The sequence below is a fragment of the Neodiprion fabricii genome, chromosome 2, assembly GCF_021155785.1.
Source record: "Neodiprion fabricii isolate iyNeoFabr1 chromosome 2, iyNeoFabr1.1, whole genome shotgun sequence".
NCBI classification, from domain to species: domain Eukaryota; kingdom Metazoa; phylum Arthropoda; class Insecta; order Hymenoptera; family Diprionidae; genus Neodiprion; species Neodiprion fabricii.
In genome coordinates, this window is record NC_060240.1 from 16,906,650 (window position 1) to 16,925,723 (window position 19,074).

The 19,074-nt window shown below is 33.5% G+C and overlaps 3 protein-coding genes across 9 annotated transcripts; 1 reads left to right on the forward strand and 2 right to left on the reverse strand.

Moving 5' to 3' along the window:
• Nucleotides 1-152: 152 nt before the first annotated feature.
• On the forward strand, nt 153-5,103 carry LOC124174799 (protein SMG9). Of its 7 annotated transcripts, XM_046554286.1 has the most exons (11): nt 209-274; nt 512-675; nt 1,079-1,307; nt 1,393-1,433; nt 2,453-2,639; nt 2,798-3,094; nt 3,182-3,326; nt 3,489-3,609; nt 3,737-3,848; nt 3,941-4,064; nt 4,778-5,103. In XM_046554286.1, the coding sequence occupies exons 3-10, from the start codon at nt 1,150-1,152 to the stop codon at nt 4,017-4,019; spliced, it is 1,140 nt and encodes a 379-aa protein (XP_046410242.1). In that variant the 5' UTR covers nt 209-274; nt 512-675; nt 1,079-1,149; the 3' UTR covers nt 4,020-4,064; nt 4,778-5,103. The 7 variants fall into 7 exon arrangements, with proteins under 7 accessions (XP_046410246.1, XP_046410242.1, XP_046410241.1 ...); XM_046554290.1 differs by lacking the exon at nt 512-675 and having other exon boundaries at nt 153-274; XM_046554285.1 differs by lacking the exon at nt 209-274 and having other exon boundaries at nt 312-675.
• Nucleotides 4,205-6,472, reverse strand: LOC124174800 (protein Dr1). The gene is made up of 2 exons (XM_046554293.1): nt 6,158-6,472; nt 4,205-4,963 (listed from the first exon to the last, which is right to left on the reverse strand). Coding segments are annotated over exons 1-2 (513 nt in total). The 5' UTR covers nt 6,160-6,472; the 3' UTR covers nt 4,205-4,452.
• Nucleotides 6,473-8,176: 1,704 nt separating this feature from the next.
• LOC124175411 (N(4)-(Beta-N-acetylglucosaminyl)-L-asparaginase-like) lies at nt 8,177-18,255 on the reverse strand. Its single transcript, XM_046555637.1, has 5 exons — nt 17,818-18,255; nt 17,119-17,275; nt 10,123-10,348; nt 9,683-9,990; nt 8,177-8,638 (listed from the first exon to the last, which is right to left on the reverse strand). Exons 1-5 carry the CDS (start codon nt 18,014-18,016, stop codon nt 8,407-8,409), a joined length of 1,122 nt encoding a protein of 373 aa, XP_046411593.1. The 5' UTR covers nt 18,017-18,255; the 3' UTR covers nt 8,177-8,406.
• Nucleotides 18,256-19,074: the final 819 nt, after the last annotated feature.

Sequence of the window (19,074 nt, forward strand, 5' to 3'; positions counted from 1 at the left end):
CATGCACCATGTATACGGTGTTCTTAAAATTCTAGCATCAACTTCTATTTCCAGCATACCCACTACGTGTTCGAAAAACCCAATAAACCCTACTTGAGCGATATTTGTGAACGCAGCTTGATATTGTTACTGCGACAACGCTGCAACAATGTCCGCAAATCTGTAATAAATCATTATATGTATATAATAACAATTATGATATTTTGCTCTTTGATTTAATAATGTATAAAACATATTAACAGCCGTTCTTCGGGCCTCGAAACAATTGTGCATGGTAATTGGTTAGACAGACACAAAAAGCAATATACCATCTTCTTTCTCTTTTTAATCCCAAATTACATATTCGGCTGGCTTTTCTTGTCTCTACTCTGTCTATTATTTACGGTTTAGTGTCTCCGTGCTATTGTTGTAATATTTCTATGGGTTTCACATTTCACATGTCAAAATACGTGTAAAATTGTGAGAATTGCTAATTACAGTATTTAATTTTTAACAAGTAATTCGTGTATAGGTTATATAGCGAGCAAAAGTTTGCTTTTCAAAAGGAGAAAAGTAAGATTATTAACAAGAGGGGAAAATTAGTATAACCTCAAAACATTAAACACTGTCATAAATGTCAACCTATGTATAAAAATCAACTCGTCAAAGCGCTCCAGAATTTAGTCTGCCGTAATTGTCAGTTATAGTAACAAAATATTTAAATTATTTATCGGACCGAGAATATTTATCAAAAACAGCCTGAGATTATATATACACGTAGATATTGGTAGAAAAGTTTCATAGAGAAATTACATATTAATTTTCGTCACAGCGGTGTAACTATATTTTATTGAACTTGTTTGAGACAGGTAATTCAAAATTGTCCAATACTGTCATGGACATTATTAAATATTGACTGATTGATTGATTGATATTCATGTAATGAAATCAATTAAATTCATAATATTTACCTGAAGCCGTACAAATAGCTATCACATGCCCATATGACTAATTGTACAGGTGGTTGTACAAATATTTTTTAACCTAACCAATCAAATAGTCTCTTCGAATAACAAATTTGATGCTAATTTCTTTTCAGCCTTATCATCCTCACGTTTTGCAATCAGGTGAAACCGTGGTGAGATTGGCATTTAAAAACTTATTGCAAACATGAGTTCCCGTAAAACACTTTCTGCTTCAAAAGATATGGATAATAAGGACGGTGAAAATAGGGCACTGATCAAAGTTATCGATCGTCCAACATTTATATTAAAAACCCGAGAAGGAGAAAGCCGTGCAGTGTCTCCGAGTCAACGAAATGGCAGCAAGTATGTGTAATTAATTCTTGCAAGGAATTTGGCAATTATAAAATTAAATCCGTACAAAGATATTACTAACTTGTATTTATTTTAGAAAAGATACTGAATCTAATACTTCATCTAAATTGGCAGATAGTGAGTATTTGTTTAATCATCAAAAACGTACCGCCTAAGCAGGTTGACATGCAGAAATTGATTTAGAGACAACCAACATAACTGGCTGGAGAGAAAAATTGGCTGTCTCAGAATCAATTTCCGCATGTGTAAATATCAGTATGGCTAAAAAAAATGGGTTAATTTTGAAAATTTATATTTTGACAACCAATTATTCAACTAAATCTGATTAGGGTTTGTTTTATTATTATATTATAATTTAGTATTGTACCAAAGTTACACTCGCATCCCTTAAACACCCTGTACCACACGATCAATATTCTTTTTACGAATCGATTTATACGGTTACTGAGACAACACTCATTACTGTAAAAACAGTTAGTCGCTGACTTCAACAAGAGAGCAGTTGCGTATTGATATATTATTTTTAAGCAATTTATTTTTTGCCTTATTTCGTCGGTTTTTTCCATTTTGTTCTTGTCTCAGAAAACAATTTAATTCGTTATTCATGCAATCGTCAATTGCTCTTTTTAACAGTATGTAAAGTAAGCTTCATTGATATATTTTTTTTATTAGAATCAATCAATAGAAAGCATTGTTATTGATAATAATGTCAATGGTATCGTTTGGTGACATGTTTGACCGTGACCATGATACCTCCATCTCATACGGCTCGGTTTATTTATTTCAAATTTGCAAACCGCATTCAACCAAAAGAAAGATCAACTATCCAAGAATACTGTCTTCAATATTGAGGTAAATTAGTGGAGCCGTTTGTTGAGATAATTGTGAACACTGCAAACCAAGTCACCATGCGAAATAGTTGACGTTATTGTCAATAACAATACTTTCCATCGATTGATTCTAATAAAAAAAGATGCAAATGAAGCGCCATCTACATACTTTCGAATAAAACAAAGGCCAATAAACTGAATAATTTGTTGTTGAAGTATAAATTCCCAAAATTCACTCACTTTTTCAGCCATCTCGTTTATACTCCCATAAAACGGTTTATTCATTAGTTGATACAATTTCTTCAGCTCGGCCGGCACTTCCCACCCGTCTTGAAATGACACACACCGTTAAGTTCATGGATGAAGGAATGCAACTTTTGGAAAGTCCTTTGGATTTTTTATACGATCAACAGGATTTTCTGGTTGTTGGATGTGTCGGAACCAGAGGAGTTGGAAAGTCGACAATAATGTCATTGTTGACCGCCAATTACATGTAACGTAGAACACGTTTAATGAGTTTTTGTTACTGAGAGAAGACTTTGTAGAGATCGATTGCTTCTTACCATTTCAATATACAGACATTAATGAACAAGATTATAATGCATAGAACGTTTGCTTCTCACTGATTAATCACGTACTACTTATTTTCAGGTCTGATGTTTTTCCAACACAAACGTTGTCGCATCACGAAAGTGGCTCGAATTGTACGTCTGGCGTAGATTTCTATGTGACTAAAAACCGAGTTATCTACTTGGACACTCAGCCTATATTATCTGGGGTGGCAATTGATCACTCTGGATTATACGAGCAAAAGAAAAATAACAACGATTTTGCAAACATAGAAAATAACGTGGAACTGCAATCCTTACAGTTAACATCGTTTCTGCTGTCTGTTTGTCACGTTGTAATATTCATTCAGGACTGGTTTGTAGATCCCAATTTAATCAGGTATCTACTTTCTAACAGCTGAATTTATCTGATCCAAATTAATTAAGTACTTTATTTTACTGGTTTGCTTTGTTCGCTATACTTCAGATTCATTCAAACTGCCGAAATGCTGAAACCTTCTTCGGCGTCTGCTATGGATCAAGACTTTGTCGAATATTATCCACACATCCTCTTTCTGCACAATAAAGCTGAGTTACAGGATTTCATGCCTGATTCTATGAACATGATGAAAGTAAGATAGATTTAGTAACAAGTAGTAACGGATTTTTTTTTAGATAAAACCTCTCAAATTAGAGCTTGTATTTCCAGGCACTAGAGGATTATATCTTATCAGAAAAATATCATTTCCAAAAACATTTCTCACACATAATAAACCTTAGTTCTCAATTTCCAGGACTTTTATAACAAAGTATTTATAAACTCTAGACTGCTGACACACAGTGGATTAAATATGGCTTCATCCGTCGTTGATGGACAACTAAATTTATTCGTTATACCAGAAATTACAAACGAAGGTAAAAATCCAATTCAGATGAAACCAGAAACGACTCGTATCTACATTTTGTATGAGTGTTGTACACAGTTTCCTGACTTCAATAACTTTGAATCGGCGAAGTGATTTTACTTAATCAATTGTTTCAGATGAGACAATCGTTCATGATAGTGCAGAAAAAATATCAGAAAAATTGCGTATGAGAATACATGGTATATCACGTAACAACATGACTTCAACTGTATTGACTGAAAAAAATTGGTTAGTACTAATTTGAGATACTCCGAGTTATATAGCAGACACTGAAGGTGAAGAATAGACATTGATCTCATATCTTTATTTACTAATTACAGGTACCATTATGCTTCCAAAATTATGGATACGATAAAGAAAAGTCATTTGTTTTCTGAATATGGGAGATTAATGCCGTGAAAACAACAATTTGGCAAAGTGGAATGAATGTAATCTTTCACAAAGGTAGGAACAAAAAATTTTAAATTTCATAAATATTCAATAGAAACGTTTACAAAAAAAAAAAACATTTCAAAGGTGTGGTTCGATTAAATTATCCAAAGAAAATAGGTACAATTAGGTTCACTTCTTTATTCTATCACATCATTCACATTTATTCATAAATAATGGTGGTAACGTATTCTAGGATACTCGGAATTATTTTCTTCTTCATTTCTTCTCTTTTTTTTTTACGCAATTTACATAGATAAATCATCAAAGATAAACCGTTAAGACAATAAGAAGTGAATTTCTCATTTACGCTGTTCACTTTTATTGGAAAAATCGATTCATAAGTAGAGGAACCAATCAATTCACTCATTAGACTTGCATTGTCTATTTTAATGGTAATAATTTAGGAGTAATCTTCCTGCTCACTATCCGGCTGTTGCATAGAAGCCATTTGGGCAACGGCTTGCAACTGTTGCCACTGCTGTTGTTCAGCAACGGCTTGTTCCTCGCGTGCTTTTGCGAAGAGCTCCTGTTGTTGTCGAAGAAGTTCCTCTTCTGGAATTCCAAGATTTTCGAGCCTCGTACTTTGGCGTCTTCGCTTCGCTGCCACAGCCTTACAATCTCGCAATACAGCTTCAGCTTCGGCGCTATAATCTCCAAACCCCAATTTTTCCAATGCTTGTAATATGTGCTCAGCATTAATTGTTTTCTTCTGCTGTTGGTTGCAGATATCGTTCGCTTCAGAGGATAATAAATGTATGAACTCAGTACAGCAGTTCAATATTAACTCCCTCGACTCGTTTGCTACTCGTATATGGGGTAGGATTTCTTTTATCATTTTATTTATCGACGCTCGAGGTAAAGTCAGCTCATCGTCTTCAGCTGGAGTCACTGTCGCCGAGGCCATTGGAACCCTGAAAACCGAGGATCAAACAACGTTCAATAACTTTAGCAAACCTATTAAAGAAATGCTTTGAGAGTGTGTGCCAAGAAACAATATACCTTTATTCGACAAGTGAGATGAACACCGACAATAAACAAATGTTTTCAGAAATGTATCGTTTCTCGTCTTGTAATCTAAAATAAGAGTCATTTTAGATGTAAATAACATGTATTCATTTGACGGCACTGCTTACATTGCAAATATACAAAGTCGATAACAGCTAAACCTTTAGGTAACAAGTGGGATTAAAATCTTTTGGCCACATTACTTTGTCAACTAGGTTACAAGAATTGTTATGATGTTACAGGATAGTGGTGATAAATATTCTTCTTCACTGAACAGGAGTAGAGTTCACATCATTTCGACACAATGAAACAATACATCAGATGCGGACGGTCGACTGAATTAATCGAACAATCAAGAATCAATAAGAATCAAACTTGTACACTTTTTTTAATTTGTAGTTTCTGAGTAAAATGAATGCGGATGTAACAAGTAAATGATCGATTGAACTATTGCAAATGAAATTAGATTTGCAGCTCGGCAGTTAAAGGAACTCTGTTGTTTGTAGTAGAACTATGAACAGGAAAAGAAATGTAAGAAATGTCTAAATATATTGCTAACAAATCAAGTTGCCTCTCACTTTTGTTGTAATTATTTCTTTCTAATCTTTGTTGTTGAAGCATACCAGGCGAATAAATAACAAAAGCAACAAATTTGTTGTAAAATAAATTGAACCAATAAATGAATGACTAGCACTTAACCTTCAATAAATTTTTACCCAAAATATCATCTGCAAGCTGTTACAACGTTTCAACGAATACTGTCATTGCTGGTAGTGAAGGAGAAAGTAGAAAAAAAACACATCAAATGTAAGTGCTTGAATGTTAAAAATGAAATGAAACGTAACTGCTCGAATAAAACGCAAAAAGTAATCAACGAATTTCGAGAGGTGGTCATTATAAAAATCGAAAGCTTATTTAATCTGTTCAAATGAATTCCCTTCATGTCACGTTGAAAAAAATAACATTCCGATGTAATAATGTGTCAGCAGTTAAGCGAATATATTTTCTTGTTTGGTGTAAAAAAAAAAAACCACTAATTAAGTGAACGTGGAACGTTATTGATGATTTAGCATGGGATACTTAATTTATGAAACACGCACATATGACTAGTTACGTAGATCTGGAGGTTATCATACCACGGTTGCTCAACACAAATTCACCGATAATACATCTTGGGACATCATAAATAAAAATACAGCGCCATCATTAGTTTTCGCAAGTTATTAAGTACGGTGTAAAGTTTATATCAATTGGATTCGGATTATGTTCTGAGATTGTAAATGAAACCAATTAAGCAATTCGGATTTTTAAACGCCAAACAACCACAGTTTGTGTAAGGAGTCAGGTGTCCTACAGCGCATCCTACAGCGCAGCTTTTCGGACAAACCAATGGAAACGTTCCGCTAGTTGGCATCACACAAGAGGTTAATTCAAAACTGTTGAAAGATTCTGAGGTAGATTAGAACTATTTTCAGTTTCACGATGACAACGGCACGTTACTAACGTTTGGCCCGCGATAGTTGTTGGTTATGAAGAACACCTTTTGCTGACGTGGTCAGCTGCTTGGTTCGTAATACGCGAAACTGCTAATACCCCCAAACCCGGCCAGACCCTGCAAACTGTTACGAAAAATAACCCAGGGTTATAAGGCCCGTATTCATAGTCAGTTCTTAAATTTAAGCACGGTCTTCAGACCCTGAAGTCCTATCTCAAGTCATGGTAAACGAGGACTTAAGACCGTGCTTAAATTTAAGAACTGACCATGAATACGGGCCTAAGTCTTTATACCATATCACGGCCTTATAGACAGGTCTGGGTACTCCGGTTGTAAAACAGTGCTCGAAAATGAAGCCGATGTTGTGAATTTTCGCCGCTAGCGCTAGTGAGGGAGAGCCCTACTTAGTACGCATACACCGGCCTTGGAGATTGCAGCGCTTCGGTCTTTGGTGCACAAATTGAGAAACACAGGCTTCAAGACAATCACGCTGCGTTATATAGGAAGGGGCTTGGAGTGCCCTCAGTGGACCCAATTGATCAGCGCCATTTGCAATTTTGACGGGTCCGTTTCGAAGCGGATAATTCAAATCTAAAACTAACCAGCTTCACGCGAATATTGTTCGATGGCGACGGAAAATAAAACAAAAGTGCGGTAAACGGTAAAGCCTAGTGCCTAACACTAAGAAAAAAGTTAGTGAATTAATAAAAATGGTGAAGTACTTGTACTGTGGGAAAAGTTCAAGCCACAAGCGAACTAATCACAGGTTCACTTTTGCGTTTGCTTCAAATTGTTACTAACGTTTCAAGTCGCCTATTTGTAAGTAACGAATTTTATTGTGCCGATTTATTTTTTACTTTCCACTGTTTTATAATGTGTTTGATCACTGATACTAATAAATTTACCACCTATATATTACTAAAATAAATGAATTCCATTAATCCTAAAGATACATAATTAAAGCTCAAAAGTCAGAAATTATATTTCTATCGTCCGTAGCCAATATCCTTTTTCTTATTGGAATTCTATTTATCGGCATTTTTTAACCCGAAATACAGGCCTTTTTAAAAAAAAGCGCGTTTATTGGTTAATCAAAAATCCCAAGCTTGCCCTTTCCTCCAACTCCCCCCCCCCCCCCCCCCCCTCCCCACCCGGCAGCTTACCTGCCTTCTGATGGTTCCATGCTGTAGCACGTAGAAAGCACGAGAAAGGGTCCACTATCCAGTCTATAGGTATAGAGATCAGTGATGGTGATACAATTAAGGTGCGCAAAAAATATAAAATTCAGGCATGGGGTGGTCGAGAAATCGTTAGCCCGATCGTTACAAGATAAAAATAACTACGACTGCATTTTTTGCCTGCAACTACAGCATCTGATGTCCTGAGGATTGAGATACATACACGTATACATACAATAATTAGGTCTAGTATTGACTAGAATCAGTCACAATTTTTGCAAAAATCAAAACAGTTACCTTTTTTGCATTTTTTAGTTCATGAAAACTTTCTGGTAATTGTGCTGATAAATTAGCTCCGATTGAGCCTTAGTTTCCGTCTCACAAGTAAAATCCGGTTGTTCTACCTTCGCTCATTTCATTATTCTTATCAAGAAACAAAACGTTGTCATTTGTTCACCAACTTTATTATTATCAGATTCTTACAGTACTTCTTATTAGGAAAATTATATTAAAAACCTTTGCATAGAAACACTTTGAATATTAGAAAATCAGTAATTTATCGCAAAAGTTTCGAATTCAATGACATTCAATTATTTGCATGCATCGCAATATTTTTCTTTTTGTCCGTAGAAAAAGCAGTATTTCAAGGCTAATATAGGCATGGAGCATGAGTGAATCAGATCTCAATACATCGAACGTGATTCAAAGTGGGTTCACCGAGAAGAGGATTACTCGCGTAAAATGGAAATTTTTCCATCCCATTGCAGGCGGCTCCGTACGCGCCATCCTTATTAAGAGCAATAACTCCACCAACGAATTTTGGATAATGCTGAGCTATGCGACGAACTGCTGTCTCAGCAGCATGGCTTGGAGCCGCTCCGCGGCGCATTTCTTCCACTGCTAGGAAGCTGAAAAACGGAAGTAATTCATGAACCAAGGCGCAGATTAAAACTATCATGATTAAATAAAGTAATCAATCAACAGAATGAATTGCATCAAGACAAGCAATGCTTGTATTGAATTCTCGTCTGATCAATAACATTAATATTACACGAATCATCTGCAGAACACATGTCTACGTTTCTCAAAGGGACATATACACCTCTGAAAAAGTAATATAGAAAAGAGCTATTGTGTCAAAATAAAATGTTTTGATTTGATCAATTCACACCCACCTTTATTATAACAGATTACTGATACTTTACAGTAACATTCATTAAGACCAAAAGGAAAAAAAGTGGTTGTTATAGCATACCCACTGCATCCATGCAGCAACAACTTCTGAAATGTCTTGGGAGTATCAATCATGCGATTTCATAGAAAACGAACAATATCCAAACAATTTAATTTTTCAACCTATAACTTCTAAGTTGTTTTCTGCAGGGTTTGGAATAATTTTGAGAAAAAAAAAGTATATTTCACTCTAAAGTATATAATTCCGTTCATATTTGTAGATGTCATTGGTTTACACCAAAGTCGCGTGATTATAGAATATTCTCACTAAATTTCCGAAGGTTAAGATATATGATGTAACGGGTAACCTGCCGAAAATGTTTATGCGATAAACCATAAGATGTTATGACCGAAATCAACATTTAATTTATTACATGATTTATCTGGTAAAAACGAATCACAAAAACGCGAATTATCAGCTGTACTAGATCAAAAATCATATAGGCAACTGTAGATCATGTATTAATTACACGTCGATTTCGGTCACAACATCATATGATTTAAGACACGGACATTTTCAGTAAGGTACACTACGAGGACGACTTTTTCTTTCTTTGACTTCAGCTCCGCGAGATATAATTACGTGAATCTCTAATTTTCAGAAATTCTATTATAAAATACTTTCAGCTGTTATATCAAAACTGAGTTAATCAAATATTCCATTTCGTGACAAGAGCCTTTTGAATATTATTTTCTTTTAAGGTATATACGTCCCCAACCTGGGAAGAAAGCGCATCATAACATCTCCGTCTCCTGTCCCAGCGGCAGCCCCAACTTCTTGGTCAGCATAAGAACCAGCCCCTGGAATCGGAGAGTCTCCAATGCGCCCAGGAATCTTGTTTTTCGCTCCATTTGTAGATGTACCAGCAGCAATGTTTCCATTGATATCAATTGCAATCATACCAATAGTGTCATGGTTACTTTCGTCGATAGCTTTATTCGACTTTTTCGGCTGGCTGCTGCTTCCAATTTCATTCGGTGTCAACTTATATGGGCCACAATAGTGCTTAGGATCTGGTGAAACATTCTGAAATAAAATGAAAGTAATTTTTTGAGTATTGATGTCAGGTTTAATAGAAAAATGCTGTATCATTATTGCTTTTTCTCAAATTGTGTAATATCACATTATTGTAGTTACTGAATAGCTCTTCCAACAAACCTTCCAAAAGTTTGGCTGACAGTTGTTGGCCTTCCATTTCAACCACATATTCTTAGACTCTGGTGTTTGTAGGTCTTCTTCAATAAAGCCCATTTTGACTGCAAAGTCAGTGGCCAGTTTACCTGATAATAAAGTATGTTCTGTATGATCTAGAACTTTACGAGCGACTGAAATAGCATTTTTTATTCTTCGCAGGCCACCAACCGCACCGACATCCATTTTGACGCTAGAAGCAGACAAGTGGAACACTGAGGTTAAGAGTCAAATTCTCCTGATTTAAAAGGATACTATACTCAATCTGTATCGTCAGAGTAAAATTTCACTCTTTTTTACCATTATCAAGGCCTCCATATCAGTAATGCTAAAATACCACATTCATCAAAATGCTACATCTAATCCCGAACAACAATATACAAAAACTTTTTTGTTTCTAGCGAGAATAAGGCCTACAATAAGTGGTAATTCAATTGCATGAATACATTCTTTGGCATTATCATTGCACAAAACAAAGTTTCTTTTTGACCTTCGTATTCAGTACTACATGTAGAATTGCACTGACTATGGTATTTTCACATCAATGGTGCATAGGCTTTGATAGTAGTCAGAATAAGTTACATTTAATACAATTATACTCTTACTCTTACGGACGAATGGGCTCTACTATCACCGTCGAAAGTTAGGAAGAGATAAAAAAAATCATTTAAAAAATCTTCAGCAGTGTTATTTGTGGCAATAAGATGATGATCATGAATGAAACAATATTCCTATTATATAAGAAAAATAGTTCTGAGCATACTCGAATAAGACCAGCAAAGATATCAATGATTTGAGAAAGGTTTATTAATTAGAATGTTCGAAATCATTGAACTGTCGTACTCTTGATTCGATTCTAATATTTTTGCGCTTTGTTTATGTGTAGTTACAACGTATTTTCAGAATAGATTCAGAGATTTTGGTTCATATGGTACGACAAACGTTCATCATACTTACATTTACAGATTATTACTGTAATGTAAGTAATAAATTAAGATTTCTTGAATATTTTCCACATAATCTGTGGGAATCTGATCAATGAGCAAAATGAACCTAAAACCTTTACAATCAGATCAAAAACACTATAGTTTAACCGTTTTGAACATTCCAAGTGTAAAACCTTTTCTCTAATTGTTGATATCTTAATCCTCCACGGAACCCGTTTTTTACTGCTTCCGTCGAACCACTAGTCTTTTATGTCCTGTCCTATTTTTCTGTACGTTACAGGTTTTTTAAACATCTGAAAAAGTTCATGGATACTCCCTAGTGTCTACTGTATGTTCCAATCGTTTTTAGAATGAAATGTATGAAGGCTTTTTCAATAATAATCGGAATTCACACTATAACTTCCAAAAACAAGAAATGAATTTCGTTAAAAAAAATATATATCTGCAGTTGTGGATATAAAAGAGGGAGTTTGGTTTTATGCAATTAATATTAAAGTAGTTTATTAAAGTATAATAACTATTTACATAATGAACAGTGCGGCATGTCCTATTAACAAGGAGTCCAGGAGTAGAGAGGGTTAGATTGAATCTTGGCGCGTACGGTCCCGCGCGAGCTCGTCTCGCTACGCAAAACTATCGCTGGCCAATAGATGGCTCGTCAAGTTTCATTCTGGCCATTAATCAAGATTATGAATTTGTCTATATATTACAACACGCCTCCTTAAATTTATAATCTTGATTCTAACATAATTAGCATTACTTTGGAACTTTTAAATCACTCTGAGTTCTTCTCGATTCTTTATAAATTTTATCTTATCTAGACTCCTAGTTAGCATATCCGCTATATTTAAATTTGACTCTATTTTTACAATGTCAATTACTCCATTTTCATAATTTTCATTTATATAATGATATTGCACCTCGATGTGCTTTGAGTTTTTTGTAAAATTTCCAAACTTTGCTATCGCGATTGCGCCTGAATTATCTTCATATATTTTTATCGGTTTATCAAACTTTACATTAAACATTTCGCTTAACAAATTTCTAACAAACAATATTTCTGTTGTTGCTTCTGACATAGCAGTATATTCTGCAAAAGTTGAACATTTTGTTACTGTACTCTGTTTATGAGTTTTCCAGAAAATCAAGTTTCCATATAATCTTATTACAAAACCCGTTGTAGATTTTCTATCTACATTATCTCCTGCGTAATCAGAATCTACCATGCAATCTAACATTTCACAATTTATATTATTGTAATATGTTAGTTTTAAACCTTTGGTCTTACACAAATACTTTAGAATTCTCATTGCATATTTGAAATGTGTTTGGTCGAAACAACTTTGATATCGACTCAAATAGTTTATACTGAAAGCTATATCTGGCCTTGTGCCTGTGCTGATATACAATAATTCGCCGATTAAATTTCTATATTTTATATTTTCATTGATTTCATTTGCTTGTTCTAATTTAAGATTTGTGTCCATTGGAGTATCGTATAACTTAGAATTTTCTAAATTGTATTTTACAGCCAATGATTCAATATATGTTCCTTGACTTAAAGTCATTTTACCCTTATCTTTGTTATAATCAATGATTATTCCGATATAATTTTTAATCTTTCCTAAATCTTTCATTACAAATTTTTCCATTAGACTAGCTTTAACTTTGTTTATTTCTTTTTTATCTTTGCAACAGATCAAAAGATCATCTACAAATACTAATATATATATTGGATCTTTGCTTGTATTTTTCACATATAAACAGTAATCATAATTACTTCTTACAAAATTTAATTTTTCGATAAACTTATTGAAACAGTCATACCAAGCTCTTGGACTTTCTTTTAGACCATAGAGTGCCTTTTGCAATTTACAAACTTTATTGTCCCCTGTTTCGTAACCTTTTGGTTCGTTTATATACACTTCTGATTTTACATCGCCATTTAAAAAGGCTGTTTCAACATCCATTTGTTCAATAAATAGATTATTTTTGCAGCTGTATGACAATAAAATTTTCAATGTTTGCATTCGACCTACTGGTGAATAAACATTTTCAGTGTATTCCTTTTGTTGGAATCCTCTTGAAACTAATCTTGCTTTATAAACATTATTATCTTTCCTTTTATAGACCCATTTGACATCAATTACTTTTTTATCTTTTGGTCTTTCAACAATTTTCCATGTATTATTTTTCTTTAAACTATCTATTTCAGAATCCATTGCTATTTTCCATTTTTTACTATCACTGGAGTTTAACGCCTCCTCGAAAGTATTTGGTACATTTGCATCAACATAATGAACATAAATAAAATGTGATACAGTATTTCCGTATCTGTTTATGGGACTTTTATTTCTGTGTGATGTTCTTTTTACTGTTGCATTTTTATCACTTTCACTTTCAATATCATTTTGATTTGAATTAATTCTAGTTCTATAACTTCTACTTTCCTCGAGAGGATGAGTAGAAAGTAAGGGATTGTTTTCATTTGAATCATTTTCATTGATTCCAAACGCTTCCTGATCTGAGGTTTTAGATTCGCTATTTTCCGAATCGTTATCGCTTTCTTCATCAAGTTTTTCCAAACATATTATTTTAGTATTTTCTTCAACAATTTGTATATATCTAGCATTGATTACTGTATTATTTACTAGAACTCTATATCCATTTTCAATATATCCTACTAGTACGCCTAATTGTGCTTTGTCGTCCCATTTACTTTTTCTTAAAGCTTCCAGAATTCTAACAAAAACTCGACATCCATAAATTTTCAAATTTGTTACATTTGGTTTATTCTTTTTAAACATTTCATAGGGAGTTTTATTCTCCTCCGCATTTGCAATTGTACGATTTTTTAAATATGCTACTGTTTTCATAATTTCTGGCCAATACCTTCTATGTATTTTGGCTTCTCGCATTAGACATCTACCTATGTCCATTGCAGATCTATTATATCTTTCCGCTACTCCATTTAATTCATGGACGTAGGGTGGACATGGTAACAATTCAATTCCTTTGGATTTAACAAAATCATAAATTTCGCGATTTAAGTATTCTTTGCCATTATCACAGAGTAATTTCTTTATTTTTTTATTAAATTTCTACCAAATTTACGAATTCTTTTAGACAACTCGCTGTTTCTGATTTATTTTTGATACAAAAGATTCTTGGGCATTTGCTATAATCATCTACAAATGTTAAAAAATATTTTTTTCCACCGTAGCCAATCGTGCTATGTGGACCATTTAGATCTGTATGAATTAGTTCTAGGATTTCACTAGTTTTTGTTCTGTTATTTTCAAATGGTACATTAGGCATTTTGCTCTCTGTACAATTTGCACATTTCATATCAGTGCTTTCGATTTTATTCGGTAATCCATCAACTAATTTTTCCTTCACTAATTTGTTTAAATATTGAAAATTTACATGACCTAATGCTCTATGCCATTTCTCTTCATCAGTAATTTTTATGGAATTTACATACGTTGTATTATTTTTTCCTTTTGAAATAAAACTTTTCAAAGTGTATAAATTATCTACTTTGTTTGCAACAGCTACTAACTGTCTTGATTCATTTTGGCACTTTCATTTTTAGCTAGTATTGTATAATTTGTTGTTATCTTAGAAAAACTTAATAAATTTTGTCTTATACCTTCAACGTAATATACATTCTTTAAATCAATTTGTACCTGATTATAATAATTTTTTAGAAAAATTTTAATATTTCCAATTTTTGTAGCTTTCAAATTTTTTCCATCTAGCATTTTAACATCAATTGGAATTTTCAAATCCACATAATCATAAAAGAATTTATCATTTTTTATAATATGGTCTGTACAACCACTATCTAGTAACCAACTTATTGCGGTATAATTTTCGTTGAAACTTGTTACATGATTTACCTGCCTCATTTTATAATATCTAAGTTTTTCTCTGTTGACGTTGTAGTCCGCTGCTTTTGGTTTGCATACCTCTGTTGACCAAGTCTCCGATGAGTAGTTGCCCTGTTAATTGCTGGAATAGTCTTCTCTGGATTGACTTTGTCCTCTGCCTCGACCTCGGTGATTTCCACCTCTGTAATAGCCTCGCTGTTGACTTCGCTGTCCTTGATTGACTTGAGAACCTCTGCCTCTGTTGTTGTGTTGTCCCTTTTTACAGTCTTTCTTGTGATGACCTGGTATACTACAGTTGTAGCACTTATCTTTTGTTTTTGCACCGAATGTGCTGACATTGCTTTTATTGTTTGTGTCGTTCGAATTCAAATTCTTCTCCTTTATTTTGGACTTCAAGTAATCAACGGTTCTTTGCTCTTCTGGTATTACATCAAGAAAGTCGCCAATATAACTGTAGCTTGGTGGCAAAGCTTTGATCAAATATCTCATTTTTTCTGATTCGTCTATCTTTCCTCCAGCTGCTTTAAATTCATTTGTTAATTTTGCAAACTCTACAAAAAATTCTTCTATTGACTGGTAATTTGTCAATCTAATATCATCGATTTTTCCTCTGCACATTATTTGCAGTGCTGTTGATTGTGTCGTATACATTTTATCAAATCTTGTCATCATTTCTAATGCTGTTTTGCATTCACCAACGTATTCTAATTGTTTATCAGAGATTGAGCTGACTATTAGCGTTCTTGCTTTTAAATCCATTTCTATCCAATCTTTTTCTTTATTTTTAAACTTATTGGTGATATTACTAACTGCTGGATCTTTACACCTTTTGTATTCCAGTAATAACATTATTCTGATTTTCCAACTTGAATAATTTGTCCCGTCAAAAATGGGTATCATAACATCTTCCATCTTAACTTGCTTAGCAATTTTCGATTCACTTATACTTATATTTTCGTATATTAAATTTTCAGAATAACAACTTTCTTAGCTTTTTCCAAATACACTTGACGAATTTGATTTCTTGTTTAATTTTCTAACCTAATATCTTTGACTTTTAATTCGTGTTCTGGATTCACTATCTGTTTTATCCACGAAAACATGTGTTTTAGTTCAAAATGAATTTGATCTATACTCGCGCTTCATCACTTGTTTCACAGTTCTTTCCATTTTTAGTTAAATTAACACTTTATCTTCTTGGTTGCGCGTATATTCTTTTACTTTAAATTTAAACCACAAACCACGCTCTGCTACCATGTGGATATAAAAGAGGGAGTGTGGTTTTATGCAATTAATATTAAAGTAGTTTATTAAAGTATAATAACTATTTACATAATGAACAGTGCGGCATGTAAATAATATAGCAGTAAATAAATATCAAGAAGAAATACAGTCAGGTTTTTAAGTTCAGACAGTGACATTTCAGAAAAATATAGTTTCATTTGCGCGGCTTGAAAAAGTATATTTACATAATCATTCGAGTATGAGGTAATTTTCATTAGCATCCTGACTATCGGAAATATGCTCTTCAGTTTCCTCTCCATATGCTATACCTTATATTTCGAAGAATATTTTCATAAATGACACCGTATGTATGTAAGTAACTCAAGAAACCTTGATTGATAAACACTTGAAAATAGTCGAAAAAATTGAACAAATAAAATTTACTTACTATTGCAAAACACTAACACCATGGAACTCCTGAGTCTTTCAGGGCACACAATCAATTTGCACTCTCTACTAGTTAACAAAAAACTGCCAGACTTGGTCATCTCTTGGCTTTCGATTCCCTACTACCAATAACTTTTTTTAGAGAGTGGGGCCAGGTTCAGCCCTTCTTGCATTTTGGAGATATTTAAGGATAAAATTTGGGTTATACCTCAAAAGACCCAGGATTACTGTGGAGGATTAACTAGTGTTATTCGAATTTGATTGGAATCATTTCAACTACATACTAAGGATGTAGTTTTATTTACAATCATCATCATTGATACAATAATTTTGCTAGGCGTTTTTTAAATATTTTCTCTCTTTTTCGAATTTTTGTTTCAGATTTTCATTCATTCTAAAATCAGTGAATAATATGCTAATGATCAATATTTATACCAAAATATCATAATCACCCATCCATTATCATTGCGTCCAACGTTGTCTCACCCATCTCGTCGGGACTCCCGCCAAATCCAACAGTCGTCCGGCATTGAAGCTGCTCGCACAAACTGCATGCTATTTCTATAGCATCTAGCGAGCTACGTTTTTTTGTGTACAGAATATTCCATGCTGAAAATAAAGTAAGATTATGGTTATTTCATGGATATATTTCCCCTAATAAGAGTTTAAGATAAGACACTAGGAAAGTACTGTTTATTGTTTGTTAAGATGCATTGCATTATATTGATACTGTATTATAGGATAAATATAACTTGAAAGTATTTTATCATTGCAGTATAATCGTTGCAGCCCAAAAATCAACAAAGCAAATCTTTGTTAGAGATGTTTATTAAACTTCTGAGTCATATGGGATTTCTCAAAAAAAGGGTAGAAACTAACTTAAAATCGATGAATTACAATAATGTGAAGATAAATGATTAGAATGCCAATTATTAATATTCACCAACAACACAGCATATTTACATTTGTCAAGATAAACGTAAAACGTAAAATTTCAAGTCGAATTTCACAGAGCTGTTACACTATTTGGAGAAAAGTTTTATTCTGAAACAATTAGAAGCGAATAATGAATAAAAAAGCACAAAATTCAAGTATAATTAAGTCTTAATGTAACGTAAAATTCAAGTAAGAAATTTCATCATTGGTCGTACCTTTGTCTGTGGCGTTCCAGTAATCCCATGTTGTTACAACGAGTGGAGTGGTTTTAGTAAATGTTTGAATCGAATTCGCCGGTAAGCAACCCGTAGCTACTATTAGTGTTGTAATAAACAAATTCAAAATTCTCATTATGAAAATGTCTCGATACGATCGTATTTCAAAAAGGAATTGCTCGAATCGTGTGTGGTACATTCAAGGAATTCACATCACCTCTGCCTTTACTGTTTTTTCAGCACGACAAACATGCCGTATGGATAAGGATGAACAGGGATTAAACATGATAAACATACGATTGCGATTCAATTGTCAGTTCTGATTGGCTTATTTGACACGATTTACAAATCTTCATTACGAATGTAGTTGTGTACTCTGTTTTAAAATACATGCTGTTTGTCCAATGATAACCGTGGTTCAATCAAGTTGAATAACCATAGAGATAATAACAAATGGAGGGGGCAAGATGCAGGGGTTAGCATAGTACAAAGGTTGTGCGAATAAAACGGGAAAGCAAATTGAAGTATACCTCCATCTATCCTTGTTGCATATACATTTACACATGCGCAGAAGAGAATCAGAATGATAGACTATTCAAAACTGCTTACGTTAATGTTGCAATTTTTCATTTGTAACTTTATTCAATTTTCTAAAAAAGTAAGTAGGGGTGCTACCTTAATTTTTTGTCTTCTTTTTTATCACTAACTGGCTGTATCATTCACTTACCCACTCTATTTGTTGTTATCTCTATTTATATAGATAATCTGGCTCGTTGATTAAAGTCGTTGACTGAAAACTGTTATTTTCCATAAACGCTGAACTTCAGCCAACGCGGTCAACGCCCGCCTCAATCTCCGGTGAACCCTCCGAGAAATATGCAGCATAGAAAAATTGATGTGTACATAATCATCTAAACAGCACATTAATTTTTATTATCATCACACTTGTTTGATTAGAATATTACATAATGCGATACAATATTTATTCCGTGTAAATTGTATTTATAGAATATTAAATAACCTGATACGATACATATACCGTGTATAATTCTATTTTGGTGTGGACAGATTTCATCATTGACTGACTACTCTTACCGATCGAATTATTTTTGCATTGAAGCAGAATTTTCTGCATTTTATACTATAGAATCGGTAGTTAAAGATACTTTTTTGAGTAATATATTTGGTAATTTTTACTAATTTTATCCAGTCTTAGTGGAGCGCATCGGCATCTTTTTGTTTCGTTACAATTTCGAA